The 16595-nt window shown below is 38.5% G+C and overlaps 1 protein-coding gene across 1 annotated transcript in view; it reads left to right on the top strand.

Moving 5' to 3' along the window:
• Nucleotides 1–14885, top strand: part of GLOD4 (glyoxalase domain containing 4) — a 19611-nt gene extending 4726 nt beyond the window's left edge. The window contains exons 4-9 of the mRNA XM_012726579.1: nt 2723–2867; nt 6395–6531; nt 7301–7387; nt 7646–7759; nt 7850–7936; nt 13466–14885. Of these exons, the coding sequence (XP_012582033.1) occupies nt 2723–2867; nt 6395–6531; nt 7301–7387; nt 7646–7759; nt 7850–7936; nt 13466–13531 (636 nt within the window). The 3' untranslated portion in view covers nt 13532–14885. The remainder of the gene's footprint in view (nt 1–2722; nt 2868–6394; nt 6532–7300; nt 7388–7645; nt 7760–7849; nt 7937–13465) is intronic.
• Nucleotides 14886–16595: the final 1710 nt, after the last annotated feature.

The following is a 16595-nucleotide window of genomic DNA, read 5'->3' as shown; positions in this document are numbered from 1 at the left end:
AAGACTTTGCATACGTTCATTCATTCAAAAATTCAAGCTATTCTGTACTTATTATATTACTATATCTACCATTTTCTGAACTCTGGTAGAAATACTATCCCTGGGCGCAAATACATAGCAAGATAGGCATAATTAATTTCTACTCAGATCCTACTGCAGGATGTTATTTAAGTCATTTGATGATCTTGCTATTTTAACTCAAAATATTGATGTTAATGGTAGGCTTTTTTATGTAGAAAAGTGCTCATGTTTAGCAAAAACAAAAAAAAATTGGTTTTTCTTTTAATGTCTCTCACTAATTCACTTAGCAAAATTTAGATTTTGTTAGATCCTAGAAATATAATAGTGAAGTGTGTTCCTTGTCTAAAGAGCTTCCTGTCTACCAAACCACAAGCAAAGAGTGAGAATACAGTATGATAAGTACTAACATTGGGCTAATATCAGGTGGGTGTGGAAACACATAGAAGGAATTCCCAACCTAATACCAGAGAGGTGAGAGTTCACAGAGAGCTAAGTAAGTGGGCTGTGAGTGGGTCAGGTGAGACAAGTGTTGTTGGCGTATACACTGTATACAGGTCTGGAGATGAGAGAGCATGGCACTCAACATTACTGAGTAGCACCATCTGGCTGGAGAAGGAAATTGGGACCACATATATGAATATTTTCAAACTATTCTAAAAGCTGAGTGAAGCCACTTTCAGTTTGAGGCAGGGGAGAACTGCTTGACTGCTCTATTGTGGGTCTTCAAGAGATATTTAGTATTAAACTAGCCCCTGATGAGCAGTACCCTTCCTTAGGCAGTAACAGTTACAGCCCTTAACCCCTAGGCCACCAGGGAGAGTCCTCTGCAACTTTTGAAAGGACTGGATTTAAGCCACCTTACTATTAAGGTGATTATTGAGATATTTTGGTTTTGGTGTGTTTTGTTTTTTGTTTTTTTGGATTGGTTTATCTTTATTTTAAGGGCTTCCTTTTATGTTTTGTTTAGGTTCTCTTTCTGTCATGTAAGGTGTTACTTTTATTATTTTTTGTTTGTTAATTTGATGACTGAGGTTCGTGTATTTGTGTGACCTGTTTGAGGGTCTGGTTTCTGACTGGTTGTTCCTCTCCTTCATCTCTTCTCCATGTTAAGTAATTTTGGGTTTTTTGTTTTGTTTTGCCTCAATATTCATTATTATGGTACTTTGTAATAACTCCTTCAGGGTTTCTCTCTTACAGTCTTGGTGTTAATAAATTCTTTCAGTTTTTGCTTTTTACTGAATCTCCTTACTCATCCTCTATCTTGATTGTTAATCTTGCTGGACAGAGGATTTGGGGCTGGCAGTCTTTAAGTGTTTGAAATACCTCTCTTCAGTCCTTTCATGCTTGTAATGCTTCTGTTGAAAAGTCTGCTGATAATCTGATTGGCTACCCTTTTTACTCTTAATAGTTCTAGAATTGGAACTATCTGTTAATCATTGAAAAAGATGTTCAAATTTCATGCTGCCATTTGTCACTTTTCAGATTGGCAAAATTCAAAAATTAGGAAGTATGTCAGAAATTTACTGTTCTTGAAGATTACTAATAAGACTGTAAGTTGGTACAACCTCAGTGTGGCAGTATCATAATGATTTTTACTTTGCTCTCTGACTTTGCAGTTTTACATCTAGGAATTTAGTTTACATATATGTTAATATACAGTATTTATTCATGCAACACTTATTTATTGAGTGCTTGTTGTATGCCAGGCACTATTCCAGGAACTTGAGACAACCACTGATTAAACAGGTAAAATTCTATACCTGGCAGGCCATTTCTAGAACCTGACAGTAAATAATAAATAGGACAAATAAATGAATCAGGTAACATGTCATTTTACAGATGGTCATTGTTATGGGAAAATATAGAATAAAGTAAAGGAGATTTGGGGGTATGGGTCAGGTGATTGTTTTAATTTTAAATAGGATGTTGAGAGTGGTTGCCATCGAGGAGGGGACATTTGAGCAAAGGCTGGAAAAAACATAAAGGAGTTCACCATTTGAAAATCTGGGGGAAGTACATTGCAGGTAAAGAGAATAATCTGAGCAAAAATCCTCAGATGGCACCTGGCACATTCAAGAAAATGCAGGAAATCCAGTGTGACTAGATTAGAGAGAACTAGGGGAAGTGAGCTCAGGTTATGAGCCATCCAAGGGCTTTCAGCAGTGGGAAATCAATGTCTGGCTACTGTATTAAGCATAGGCTACATGTTGGGTGTGTTTAGGAAAATTTACTCTGGTTGTAGAGTAGATGATAGGTTGATAGAACTGAAGCCAGAGAGAGGCTGTTAGAATAATCCAAGCTAAAAAGGAGACTGGCCACATACATAAATACTGACTAAACGAATATAAAGATTGCCTTGCTAATTATTTACATTTTTTCCTCTTACAACACAAAAATAAAAAACATTGAAAAGGTAGCTGGCAAGCCAAAGTAAGGTCAGGATTTCTCTGATTAAATCTTTAAAATTAAAGAGAGATTGTCTTCAATATAAATGGATCAAACCTTTGAATTCTGCCTTATATTCATACAAGTCAAAATCTTCGAAACACTCAAAACCTACTTTAAAATTACTAGAAGATAATTTTGAGTGCCAATTAAATCTTAGGTGATTTAACCTAAAAGCAATGGGGTTTTGCTTCATTACCTTGTTCTGCAAAAGATCTGTTGTAATTTTACACTTGGGTTGTATTGTTTGTCCCAGGGTATCACGCTCGCTTCTAGCCAGGCTGTCAGCAACGCCAGAAGGTTGGAATGGCCACTGAGTGAAGTTGCAGAAGGTGTTTTTGAAACTGAGGCCCCAGGAGGATATAAGTTCTATTTACAGAACTGCAGTTCACCTCAGTCAGGTAATTATACCAGGACCAGTAAAAGCCTACTAACAGCATCTTTGATGGAAGCTAGATTTCCTTCCCCTCTGGAGTCTTTCTGTATTGACGTGACATGTCTTTCCCAAGCCAGTGTTATTTGTTCTCTAGAAATTATATTCATGTATTAGAACTTTAGCTCATAACTATGGGGATGGAAATTGCTTCTGTTCTACTTATCTATTTAAGGCACTTTTAGTTGTAATTAACAGAAAACCCAACTCAAACTAGTTTGAACCACAGGGAAATATTTAGCTCATCGAATAGGCATTCTACAGGTAGGACAGATTTCAGGATTATTGATTCAGCAACTCAGCAATGGCATCAAGAACCCAAATTTCCTATCTACATTCTCTTGTCCACTTCTAGAACAGGTTCTCCTTGTGGTTGTGGGGTGACTGCCAGTAACTATGGGGATACATGGTCCCACATTTTCATCTAGTAGGTGGGGTAGGTACTGACTTACTGTTTTGTAGAGCAAAGCAGTTTTTTGTTTGTTTGTTTGTTTGTTTTTTAAAGATTTATTTATACATTCAGACCTGGAGTACAGGCCAGAGTGCAAGGGTGATGAGAGGCTTCACCAAGACAGAATGGGGAACAGAACAGGCAGATGACTGAAGTACACTGCTGAAAGGAGCAGCAGGCAAGACAAGAGAGGTCTGCTGAGCCATGTGGATCACCTCAGGAGTGGGGGATCGAACTCACACTGAAGTGGCTGCTGCTAGCTTGAAGTGCTGCACGTTGTGCCACAGGGCGAGCCCAGAACAAAGCAGTTTTCCTAGAATCTTCGAGCACATTGCCTAATCAGACTTGATTCACATGCCAGCTCCTGAACCAGTCACTGGCAGGAGAAATAGGAATGTCCTTAGATCCAGTTATTCTCATCCTTTGTGCTGAAGTCAGTTTCCCATACTCTAGTGCTGTACTTGGTGAATGAGAATGAAATGGAAGTCACACTGATTGCTACTGGGGGAGGGAATGAAACTTTGTATGGCTTGTTTTGTTTACTGCAGAGTCATCTTCATTATACGAATACTTAATTTCTGCGAATTTTGCTGCCTGTCAAAACTAAAAAGAGAAAGAAAGAAAGGGGAAGTACTTGTGAATAGCAAGGCAATTCTGCCATTTCACTTGATGAGCACATCCCCCTAAGTTGACCTGAGAAGGGAGACCCATATCCTGTTTTCTCTATCGGTCTTCCCTGGGTCACAAATGCCTGCCCTTCATGCTGAGTCTCATCATTGTGTTTGATGCTCCTTGCTGTTTGTCTGGTGCTCAGGGAAAGAAAGATCCATTCCCCCATGGGAGGTGGCTGTGTGTGACTGACTGAGAAGTGGTATCTCTTGTACGTCATTGATGATTTAAGTGTTTTGTTTTTTTTTTAAAGATGTATTTCTTTATGCATACAGAACTGGGATACAGGCCAGAGGTGCAGGGGAAGTAAGAGGCTTCACCAGAGACAGAGTGGGGATAGAACAGGCAGATCAACGAAGTACACGACTGAGAGGAGCAGTGGACAAGATAGGAGAGGTCTGCTGCGCCATGTGGGTCACCTCTGGGGCCAGGGATTGAACTCGCACTGAAGCGGCTGCGGTTAGCTTGCAGTGCTGTGCTCCAATCCATTGTGCCACCAGGGAGGGCCCACTTTTAAGGGGTTTTTATGATTTCATGATAGGAAATTGTTCCTTTATGTGCTGACTTTGACACTTCTATAGCTAATTCCACTGACATTTTTTCCCTAGTGTATTTTTTTTTAAGATTTATTTTTTTATGCATACATGAACTAGGTAGGGTATTGTCCAAAGGTGCTGGGACAAAGTGGGGGTAGACAAAGTGGGAGCAGAACAGGACAGATCTACTGAAATATACTGCTGAGGGGAGCAGCGGGCAAGACAAGAGAGGTCTGCTATGCCATGTGGGTCAGCTCTCTGGCCAGGGGTCAAGCTCAGGCTGCAGTGGCTGCCCCGTCGCCACCAGAGGCCACCTTTTCCCGTAGCCTTAATGTTTTAATACTTGAAATAGTGAAGAATCCCACAGTCCTAAATTGTCTTCATTCTTGGAATTAGTGCTTTAGGGCACTAATTTCTGGTTAGTAGTATAGTCAATTTTGTCAGTCTTAACTGACGTGCACTCTTGTTTGGATCACACAACTGTGCCATTTCATTCGCTGTTGTCATTCTTGCCCTACATCCTCGCATTGTGGGGGTTGTCAGGGATTTGTGGATTTCTAAATGAATGGGAGAATTAAGACAATATGCCAAGCAGGGGGGCCTATGAGAAACACCTTCGCCTTTGTGATGATGTTGCTTCTCTAGCAAAGGTGACCAAAGCAGTGAAAACTGGAGGAAAATGTATTGAATTTGAAACGGCTGTTCAGAAATTCGCATTATAAAAAGTTTCCAGTGATATTAAGTGTATTAATATTACTTTTATTCTTTTTCTAAAATAATAGTATTTTATATAGTATCCATATTTCCAGAGATAACCACTGTTAACATTTCAGTTTATCTTTTATCAAAAGACATAAATATATATAGTTATCTATTTTTCAGACTACTGTAACACATTGTAGGAAGATGAACAGTGCCCTAATGTCGGATGTTTATGTTGCTCCCAGTTTTTCACAGTGTTGCTACAGTACTGCGTTGAATGTCTTCCAGATTGAAAGGGTTTATATATCCACCATTACTTCTTTAATTGATGAAAATGGGATTGTTCTTTGAGAAAGTGTACATTTAAGACTTTTGGTACATTATTTCCCAGAAATTTACTAGTGTTGTTTTGTGACACCCTTACTATCAGTAGTTTACACTGTAAACTTTACAAATTATTTGCCAATTAGATAACAAAATGTTTTATTTAAACCCTCATTTTACTTTCTTTTTTAACTTTTTTTTAACATACCGAGGTAGGCACAGCAATAGATTATTTGTGAGGTCCACTGTTTTTTCAGGTGTTCATTGGCTATTTCCTCCTTTTATGGATTACTCCTTTGTACCCTTTGCCTGTTTTTCTAGGCAGTTCATCTTTTTCCTATTAAAGATAAAAATTGATTTAAATATTAAGGACTTTTAAACGTGTTGGAAAACCACAATACTTTGTTTAATTTTGATGGTAATTATTTTTTTCAGTTGTTGTCTAGTTTTCCTTTTGTATAATTAGCAATTTTTTTTCTTTCCCAGCACTTATATCTTTGGTCTCAGGTTTAAAAAAATCTTTTCCACTCTAAAATTGTATAAATAATCACCTATTTCTGGTATTTCCATATTAAATTTCATTCTTTAAATGTAATCCTTTAACCCATCAGGAATGTATTTTTGCTATTTCTTTTAAAAGTGAAACTTTCCCACCAAGTGGTAAGCCAAATTTTTGGTGCCCTTTATTATAAAATGTGCCCTTTTTACCAACTTAAATCCCTTTCTTATAAATTTTTCATATATTTGAGTTTGTTTTAGTATTTCTATTTTGTTGCCCTGATTTGTCCATCTTGCTATTTTATGACCCTACAGATCCTGTATTAAAAGTAACTCTAGCAGTGTCTGATCTTCAGAAGTCCTTGAACTATTGGTCTAATCTACTGGGAATGAAAATTTATGAAAAAGATGAAGAGAAGCAAAGGGCTTTGCTGGGCTATGCTGATAACCAGGTGATGTTGGTTAGAAATAACCTGTTAAGTTTGTCTTATAAATGAGGCTATGTGAAGGTTATCCCAGTTTTTGCACAGTGACTCAATATTTATACAGATAAATAGAAGGGAATAAAAATTACTGATAACCTCAGCACCCAGATACTATACTACCTTTGTTTATATTTGAGGGCATATCCTCTAGTGGAATTGCTGAATCACAAGAGAAATAGATAAGATTTAACACTTAATGATGATTTTCACCTTCTAAAAAGAAAAACCTAGCATGAGTGTGATTTAATCCTTGCTCTTTGACCTAGCAGTCCAGTCCTAGAGGTTTATTTTACAGATAAACCTTTTTGTACAGACGTGTACAAAAAGTATGTCCAAGGTTATCTGTTGTGGCATTGTTTATGATAACAGAATATAAGAAATAACCCAAATGGCCTATGGATTACAGGAATAGTTGAATAATTTATGGCTCTTCCATGCAACACGTTAATGTACAACTAAGAAAAAGAATTAGGCAAGTCTTTATGTGCTGATATGATAACATTGATTGGGGAAACACAAGGGCAGAATAATGTATGAATTATGTTAGAATTTGAGTTAAAAAAAAAACAAAACAAAAAACCTGTGTCTAGATACAGAGCAAACTGCTGCTTAGTTTGTCTCTGGGGTGAGAGTAGGAAAGAGACTTAGTTTTTGCTTTATTCCTTTAGTACTGTTTGCTGTTTTGTACTGGCCACATAGTGTGTTCCCAAAAAATAAACCCTATACTTCTTTTCAGTGTAAACTGGAGCTACAGGGCATCAAGAGTGCAGTTGACCATGCAGCAGCTTTTGGGAGAATTGCCTTTTCTTGCCCCCAAAAAGAGGTATTTGTTGCCTAACCTTTTGTTTAAATTCTGTGACTCGTTCAAACAGCTAAGAATCTTGGCCCTTCCTTCTTTACATTCACTCTGATTATGCCATTGTATCAAGTTCAACAGTTGCCTCAATGGCAGCTAAGATAATAAAACTAAATAAATGGTGCCTGGGTTCTAGTTGATCTGAGAGTCCTCTAGGGCTGATGAGGACCATGCCTAAGAGTACTGTGTGACCCCTGTTCACTTTGTCTTTTTGTTTTCCTCAAGTTGCCAGACTTAGAAGACTTGATGAAAAGGGAGAACCAGAGGATCCTGACTCCCCTGGTGAGTCTGGATACCCCAGGGAAAGCAACAGTCCAAGTGGTCATTCTGGCTGACCCGGTAAGTGTTACTTAGTGGGGGGGATAGGCTGCACTAGGGTTTTTCCTTAGGTTTCATTTTTCCATATTTATTTTCTCTGTATTGGTACAGGATGGACATGAAATTTGCTTTGTGGGAGATGAAGCATTTCGAGAACTTTCTAAGATGGATCCAGAGGGAAGCAAATTGTTAGATGACGTGAGTCTCATTTCTAAATTTATATCTCAATAGGCCCATGGGAGATTAAGTGTGTGTGCAGAAGGGCCACACAACAGGGTCCATTTCTTAATATCAGAGCTATGTCTCTTTGGTACTGGGGTAGCAAAAGAGCAGGAGACTTGTGTCTTCATTGCCATCTATTATACATGACCCTATCTGGGTGCAGCATTTCCTGTTACTTTAGGCTGTCTTGGGGAACCACTGCTACTACAAAATTATTCTGTTCAATGAATAATGCCAATATGTCACCCCTGTTTTCCTTAGCTCTTTCGGTCATCTCTTTTTTCATTTTTTGGCATCACTCTCTTCCTTTTAGTGAATTATTCTAACCGGCATACAAACAAACTCCTCTATCTCCCATCTTTTAGAAATCTTCTGCAGATTTCTCTATGGCCAGATTTGTTTTTTAAAACACCTGCCCACACAATTTCTGCTTCCTACCTCCTGTTCATACTCAGTCTATTCTGCTTAGCTCCTGTCAATCAGTGAAATGCTTGCATTGACATCATCTTGCCACATCCAGAAACTACTTTTTTTTTTTTTTTTGCATAGCAGAACTGGGGTACAGGCTAGAGGTACAGGGAGTGAGAGGATTCACCAGAGACAGAGTGGGGAGCAGAACAGGCAGATTCAGTGAAACACACTGCTGAGGGGGAGCAGTGGGAGGGATAAAAGAGGTCTGCTGTGACATGTGGGTTACCTTTTTGGCCAGGGATCAAACTGAGGCCATAGTGGTAATAACACTGAGACTTAACCCCTGGGCCACCAGAGAGGCCCTCCAGCAGCTTTTTTTCTGTCCTCATCAAACCAATCTTTCAATCTTTTACGCTTCAAAAGCGATTGTTCATAGTATCCAGGTGCCACATTCCTGTGTTTAGAGGACACTGAGTGAATGCTTTGTTGAATGATTAAAGGAGTGACTCGATCTATCCTGGTTTTGCCCCTTTTTATCTGGGTCATGATCTTAAGCAATTTTCTTAAATCCTCTGAACTTCCATTTCCTTATGTAAAAATTTATATAGCTTAGCAAACTGCCTACACAGTACTAGATAATCTGTTAATTAAAGCAGGAAATGTAGGGCTCTTCCTGGTGGCACAACAGTTGGAGTGCAGCATTGTGAAGCTATCAGCAATCACTTTTGCCCGAGTTCATCAGTGGCCATGGAGGTGACCCACATGGCGTGGCAGACCTCTTCTGACCTGTCTGCTGCTCCCTTCAGCAGTGTGTTTCACTGAATCTGCCTGTTCTGCTCCCCACTCTGTCTCTGGTGAATCCACTTGCCTCCCCAATATCTCTGGCCTGTACCTAAGTTCTGTATTCATAAATAATCTTTTTTAAAAAGCAGGACATGTATAGGAAAGATTAATATTTATAAGTTTTACCATAAAAAAGAAAATAGAATATCACAGCCTCTTCCTTGAGAAATTTGCTAGACTCTTCTTGTTTTTTCATATTACTATCTAACGTCTTCTTCTTTTGAGCCCACTTTTCCTTTGGTATTAGAGATCCTGCCATGTTCATATTTCTTTCATAGTGTATCCCCAGTTAAAAGCCTCTTTTACATCTGATCTTGAAGTGTTTTTTTACCCATGTTTCACTTTGACCAACTTTTATTTCTGTTCTGCATTGTTTTTGTCTCTGCACAGAAGTTATCTGCTCTTCTGGCTACCTCTGTTCTGAGCTTCAGCCATCAACCATTCTCTGATGTTCTCATTTCTAGTTCCTAATCCTCCCCAGGCTCTTAAAAAATGATTTTTGTAGTTATCGAGATGGAAATATAAATAGAATGCACAGAAATTCAGTGCTGAAGTTGATGAATTTGGCAGTTATATGTATTTATACAACCAGTACTCAAAATATAGAATGTCTCCATCATTGCAGAAATTTTTCTCGCGTCCACTTCATTATTCTCCACTCCCACCTCCCAAAGGAAACTGCTATTCTGATTCCTATTCCATTAATTTTGTCAATCCTTGGGTTTCCTATAAATGGAGTCATATAGTAGGTATCCTTTGATTCCTTTCACTCAACATTTTTTTTTATTTTAAGATCAATTTTATTTATTTATGCATACAAGAACTTGAGTGTAGGCCAGAGGTGCAGTGGGTGAGAGAATTCACCAGAGAGAGAGTGGGGAGAGAACCTGTCAGGTGGATCTACTGAGATACACTGCTGAGGGGAGCAGCAGGCAAGAGGTCTGCTGCACTATGTGGGTTAGTTCCCTGGCCGGGGATCGAACTAGTGCTGCAGTGCAGTGCAGCGGCTGGCAATAGCTTGATAGGGCTGAGACTTTAATTCCTGTGCCACTGGGGAAGTCCTCAACATTATATTTTTGAGATTTCTGCTTGTAATTGCATCTATCAAAATGTGGTCAAAATGTGGTTTTGTTTTGAATTACTTAGTGGTATTCAGTTTTATGAATTTAACTTTTGTTTATCCATTCTTCCAATGGTAGATATTAAAGCTGTTTCCAGATTATCAATTATAAGGTACACTGTTAGGAATGCTGTCATGTAAATGTATGTTTGTTTTATTTCTCTTGGGTAAATACATAGGACTGGAATTGTTTTTACTTTATAAGAAACTGCCAAGCAGTGGCCTCCCTGGTGGCACATGGGGTTAAAGCACAGCATTATAAAGCTATCCTCAGCCACTGCAACATGAATTCGATCCCTGGCCAGGGAGCTGACCCACATGGCACAGCAGACCTCTCCTGTCTTGCCCACTTCTGCCCTCAGTAATGTATTTCAATATAATCCACCTGTTCTGCTCTCCACTCTGTCTCTTAAGATGAATCCTCTTATACTCTATACCTCTAGCCTGTACCCCAATTATTATATACATAAATAAATAAATCTTAACAACAAAAAAGACCAAGCAGTTATCCAGTCATTCAACCATCTTATGCCTCCTACCAGCCATGTATGCACCTGAGAGATGCATCTGCTTCGCATCCTCACTGACATTGTGTTGGGATGGAGTTTATATATTCTAGTATAGAGGAAACAGTTTCTCATTGAAGTTTTAATTTGCATTTCCCTAATAACTGGTGATATGAGGACTTGACTGGTGATCTTTCAGGCTTTGCAACTGGTTCTTTTTCATTTTCTGTGCTCTGCTTGCTCCCCTGAACAGCATTGTCTATCTGCTATCCCAGTTATTTCAGCTAGAATTCTCAGAACCATTGTTTTTTAACATTTCTATGCTTTTGGTATAAATTCTAGAGTTACAACCATTTTTTATTTTTATTTCTTCTAACCCCTCAATCTTAGCAGTCATGAAGAGCTGAATCTTACCTTTGATTTTTTGTCTATTTTTTTTTTTAAAGATTTATTCATTTGTTCATACAGAACTGGGTACAGGCCAGAGGCTCAGGGGCGGCGAGAGGCTTTACCAGAGACAGAGTGGGGAGCAGAACAGGCAGATCCACGAAGTACACTGCTGAGGGGAGCAGCGGGCGGGTCAGGAGAGGTCTGCCACGCCATGTGGTCACCTCCGGGGCAGGCAGGAATCGAACTCATGAGGAAGTGGCTTTAGCTTCTCAGTGCAGTGCTTTAACCCGCTGCACCACCAGGGAGGGCCCTTTTGTCTACTTTTTAATCAGCTGTATGACTGCAAAAGCCTCTTTTCATTCTCCAGTCATTGCTGGCAGCATTAGCTTTCTAAAGCATAAATTCAGTAAGTTAAAAAGCTGTTCAGGGTTGGGCCCTCCCTAGTAGTACAACAGGTGAAATCACAGCACTATGAAGCTATCTACAGCCACTGCAGCACGAGTTCAATCCCTGGCCAGGGAGCTGACCCACATGATGTGGCAGACCTCTCCTGACCCACTTGCTGCTCCCCTCAGCAGTGTATTTCTGTAGCTCTGCCTGTTCTGCTCCCCATTCTGTCTTTGGTGAATCCTCTCACTGCCCCGCCCCTCTAAAACCTCTGGCCTAGACCCCAGTTCTTGTATGCATAAATATACAGATCTTTAAGAAACAAAAAAAAAACAACTGTTCAGGGCCTCCCTGGTGTTGCAGTGGGTTAAATCTCAGCACTATGAAGCAATCTGAAACATTCTCTGCACATCTGGCCTACACCCCAGCTCTTGTGTGCATAAATAAATCTTTAAAAAAAAAAAGTTTTAACTTCCCTATAGTTCTGTATTGCCTTCAAGATACATTCCAAATTCTTTGGCAGAACACGTAATGAGTTTAGCCTTTTCCTACTCTCTAATCTTCTTTGCTGCCTCTCCTCCCTAACTCACTCCCATTCCAACCAATTCCAGTAAACTGTCTTCTTGCCACCACCCCACTCTTCGAAACTCAGATGTTTCCATGGGTTCTCCACATCAGAATTTATTGTTCTACTCTACACCCTCCCCCACCACTTTTTATACTATTTAAAAGGCAAAAATACCTGCACTTTTCTCTAGTCACTTTTGTGTATGTTTTTATTTTTAAGTACATTATATTTTCATCAAAATTTAAAATAAAATTGTATTAAGATTTTATGTAAATGCAATAGTGGTATCTTGCCCCATCTCTGAGTCTCACTCCTGGGTAAGTCTCACTCTCATCTTCAACTAGTTAGTTACTCCTTTCGTTTCAATCTGATAACACTTTTTTTCATGATTCAATTATAGCAAATGCCCAAGGAGGGGGAGAGAGAGAAAAAGAGCGAGACATTCATTGCACAATGGTTGTTTCCATATTTGAGTTCTCAATTATTCTGTATACTTGTTCTACAAAGCCTCAGCTTGTGTCTCTGCTGCCACATCTGAACCCAACATAAGAAGCCTTTTTTAATTTTGTTTCCCCCATATCTATATGGTTTTTGTGTTCATAGGTGTGAGATCTATCTTGTTTTAATGTGGATAAAAAAGAAAACTGACATTTCTAAGGGCATTTCTACACATTTTAACTGAATAAATGTATTTCTTTATCAAAACAGCTATTTAACATATGTTTGGTTGTATTGGACAAAGAATTTCAAGAAAACTAGGCTCTGGACATAACTCCCCTCTTCATGACCTCAATCTCATAGAATGATAGGATTAAAGAACTCTGGTTGGACAAAAACATAGCTATTAACAATGGTTCCCTTTTTAATTAAGAGTCCCCACACTAACCAAATAATAATCAGTGGAACAGTGTGGGAGGAGGCAAAGAAAAAGGGAATCATCCCACCAATCTCAGTTCACATTTGGTTTCATCATTAGACTGAGTCTCATGAGCAGTGGAGAGCATGCCTCTCTGTCTAAAGATTTTTTAAGAGCCTACCTAGTCAGTTAATCAGCCATACTTACTGACCACAGGCTTTGCCCTTTACTGTGGAAAGAGAATTCATGAGCTATTGCTCAATACTTATCAGCATCCTCTGTCAAATTAAATTAATGCTCTGTGCTGAATAAACACACTTTAAATGTTAATATATTGATTGTGGACATATGCATGTGCAGTGAGTAAGATACAGTACTTTTCTTTTTATGGACATAAATGTATATTCCGATTCTGTTTCTGTAGGCAATGGCAGCAGATAAAAGCGACGAATGGTTTGCTAAACATAATAAACTAAAAGCTTCGGGTTAACTGAAGACGACATCATGTGGGACAAGTATTTGGGATTCCTGTTAGCCCCTGTGAGACCTGATGTGTCCGTTCATGTTAAATACTCTCACACTTGGTTGTTTCTTGTACCAACAAGGAGGTTAAAGTAAAGATTTGTGTATTTCAGTCATTGAAAGCTCTGATATACTTTAAGGTAGTAACAAATTATTTCCATCCTGTAATCAGGTGGACATTACCTTTGGTTGGGGATGCGGGAATTTTGACAAGCACATAGATTCTTTTAGAACTGTTCAGATAAACACAGATTAGTTGCCTGATGGGAGATGCTAATGGTAATACAGAATACCTGATGGTAATATGCTATTCTAATGTCTTACTCTGATACAACTTGACATTTAAATTTTTTTAAATAAATTTTGTTCTTGAACCAAAAGATTTGGTAAACCCCCATTCCTGGATTTAAAATGGTGTATAGCCAGAGAAAACAGACAAAAGGCTCTATGTTGTTACATATACACCTAGTTTTATATTTTCAGTCTTCACAATGACAGATTGTTAGATTTCTTAAAAATGGATTAGAAATATCTTCCAAAATGAGAAAAAGTTTTTTTTTGTTGTTTGTTTTTTGTTTTTAGTTTTCTGTTTGGTTCCAGAGAACAAATAAATTTTAATCACTAGAAACAGAATTAAGTGTATTCCTATATAATTTTTTTGAAGTCAGGCTGTTATACCAGTATGTCTCATTACTTAAAGTGGTGACCAAGTTCACATTTTAGGAAAGAAACTGAGATTAGAAAGGATTAGGTCAGGATACCATTCTGGAATAACATATATGGAATTACTTATAAATCAGAGTCTGCTATTCTCTTGCTGACAGGGTAGCATATGGAAATTTCACGATGAGTTTCAGCGTACCTTCACTGAGAAAAAAATTCATGTCAGCACTATAGCACTGTCACTCACCTTAAATTCGCCAAAGGAAGCAATCATGTTTTAGAACAAACTAAGTTACTTATGTTCCTCTTTTACACGTGGGAAAATTTTAAGAATTTTGAATAATCAAACTTCTCTGTGTCTTTTAGGCTATTAATTCTCAAGTCTAGTATTAGATTAAGTAATTTTGAGGGTTTAAGGGGTAGAGCATTTTGACTGTAGATTATTAAGTAATTCTTAATTTTTATCTGTAATAGTGTTTTAGTGAAAAGAAACTACTTTCCCAGTATATTAGGTTACTGTTATGTGGCCTGTTAAGTTTGTTACAGTAAATAAGTGGCTTATATATAAGTACTAAATGATCTTAATACAAGATCCCTCTTTTTTTTTTTTTTAAGATTTACTTTACTTATACATACCAGGGGTATGTATGAGGGGTACAGGCCAGAAGTGTGGGATGGGAGGCGGGGGTGGTGGGGTGGATGAAAGGATTCACAAGAGACAGAGTGAGGAGCAAACTGAAATACACTGCTGAAGGAAGCAGCAGATGAGACAGGAGAGGTCTGCTGAGCTGTATGGGTCAGCTCCCTGGCCAGGGACCCAAATTGAGCTGCAGTGCAGTGGCTTGATAATACTGTCTTTAACCCCTGCACCACTAGGAAGGCCCCCCAAGATTCCTCTCAGTCTACTTGTAGCATGCCAGAATTTTTTCCTCTGAAATGTATGCTTGATGAAAGTTAATGCTATTTCTCTACCTGGGACCCATTTTGGCTTGTGATATCAGCTCCCTTTTGTCGCATTGCCTTTCATTTTTCTTTTGTTGCAATGTTTAATATTTCATGCTGAAACCATTTGGTTTCACCCAGTTGACATTTTATTAAGAAATCCAGTTTAGGTCCTCCCTGCTGGCGCAGGGGTTAAAGTCTCAGCATTATCAAGCGATTGCAAGCCAATGCACTGCAGCATGAGTTTGATCCTCAGCTAGGGGGATAATCCACATGGCGCAGGATAACCCACATGGCGCAGGAGACCTCTCTTGTCTTGCCTGCTGCTCCCCTTAGTAGTGTATTTTAGTAGATCTGTTTGTCCTGTCACCTCTAGTGTTTTTAAAGAGAGAGTTAGAAAATTCCTGTTTCTCCAGAATTGAATTTTCAGAATAGTCATTCTTTTTAATGACGTGAGTCTAAAATATTTTATTTAAATCCAGGTTAAGTTGCAGGAGTTCTAAGTTTAGCGTAGGGAGTTAGTATCAAATCCATATCTACCTAATTTGGTGGAAATAGTAAAACTGTGGACATCTTTTATGTAACTTATGCCCATCTCATGTGTCACACAATGCCATTATGGTTTAGCAAAGTTTTCAAAAGGGCTTCAACTTGTCCACTGAAATTTATATTAAGAATTATAATGGGATATTTCCATTTACTCTTGCCCTATTCATCAATAAACAAAGTGTCCTTATCTCAAACTTCTTTATGAGGTAGTCAAGTCAGTGTTCAAAAATCAAGATGTCCAGGCCTCCCTGGTAGACTAGGGGTTAAGTCTCAGTGTTGACACTGCTGTGGCCTGGGTTTGATCCCTGATTGAGGGAAAAACCCACATGGTACAGCAGACCTCTCCAGTCTCTCTCATCTGCTGCTTCCCTTTACATTTTATTTCAGTAAATCTGTCCCCACTTTGTCTCAAGTGAATCTTCTCACCCCCTGCATCTCTCGCCTATACCTCAGTTCTATGCAATAAAGACATTAAAAATAAAAATAAAAAAAGGGTAAAAAGATGTACATTGAAAGTCCTACCCCCATCACAATCTCCTTGCCTCCAATTTAAGCCTACAAATATATATTCTCTTCTCCTTAGTCAGGTTTATAATTTACAGAATAGTATAACTATACCTACAATTTCTAAGTAAAGCTGTAGGTATTTTTACTGTTCACATTGAATGTGAATCATGGTCCTGAAAGCATCAAATATGTTCATGATCTCCAAACAAAAGAGCACAGCTGTTGTACAGTGTAACTCTTGCCTGGTTTATAGTTCTAAGGAATTGTTTTTTTAGTTACTGTGGTAAAGTGACTAAATTAAAGAACTAGTTGTTCTGTAGTTTTGGGTATGCTTCATTCTTAAATAATGCACTTAGTCTGTAGCAGCTTCT

Source organism: Condylura cristata, unplaced genomic scaffold (genome assembly GCF_000260355.1).
Source record: "Condylura cristata isolate star-nosed mole 26May11 unplaced genomic scaffold, ConCri1.0 scaffold00017, whole genome shotgun sequence".
NCBI lineage: Eukaryota > Metazoa > Chordata > Mammalia > Eulipotyphla > Talpidae > Condylura > Condylura cristata.
This window is presented reverse-complemented; position numbering and strand designations above follow the sequence as displayed.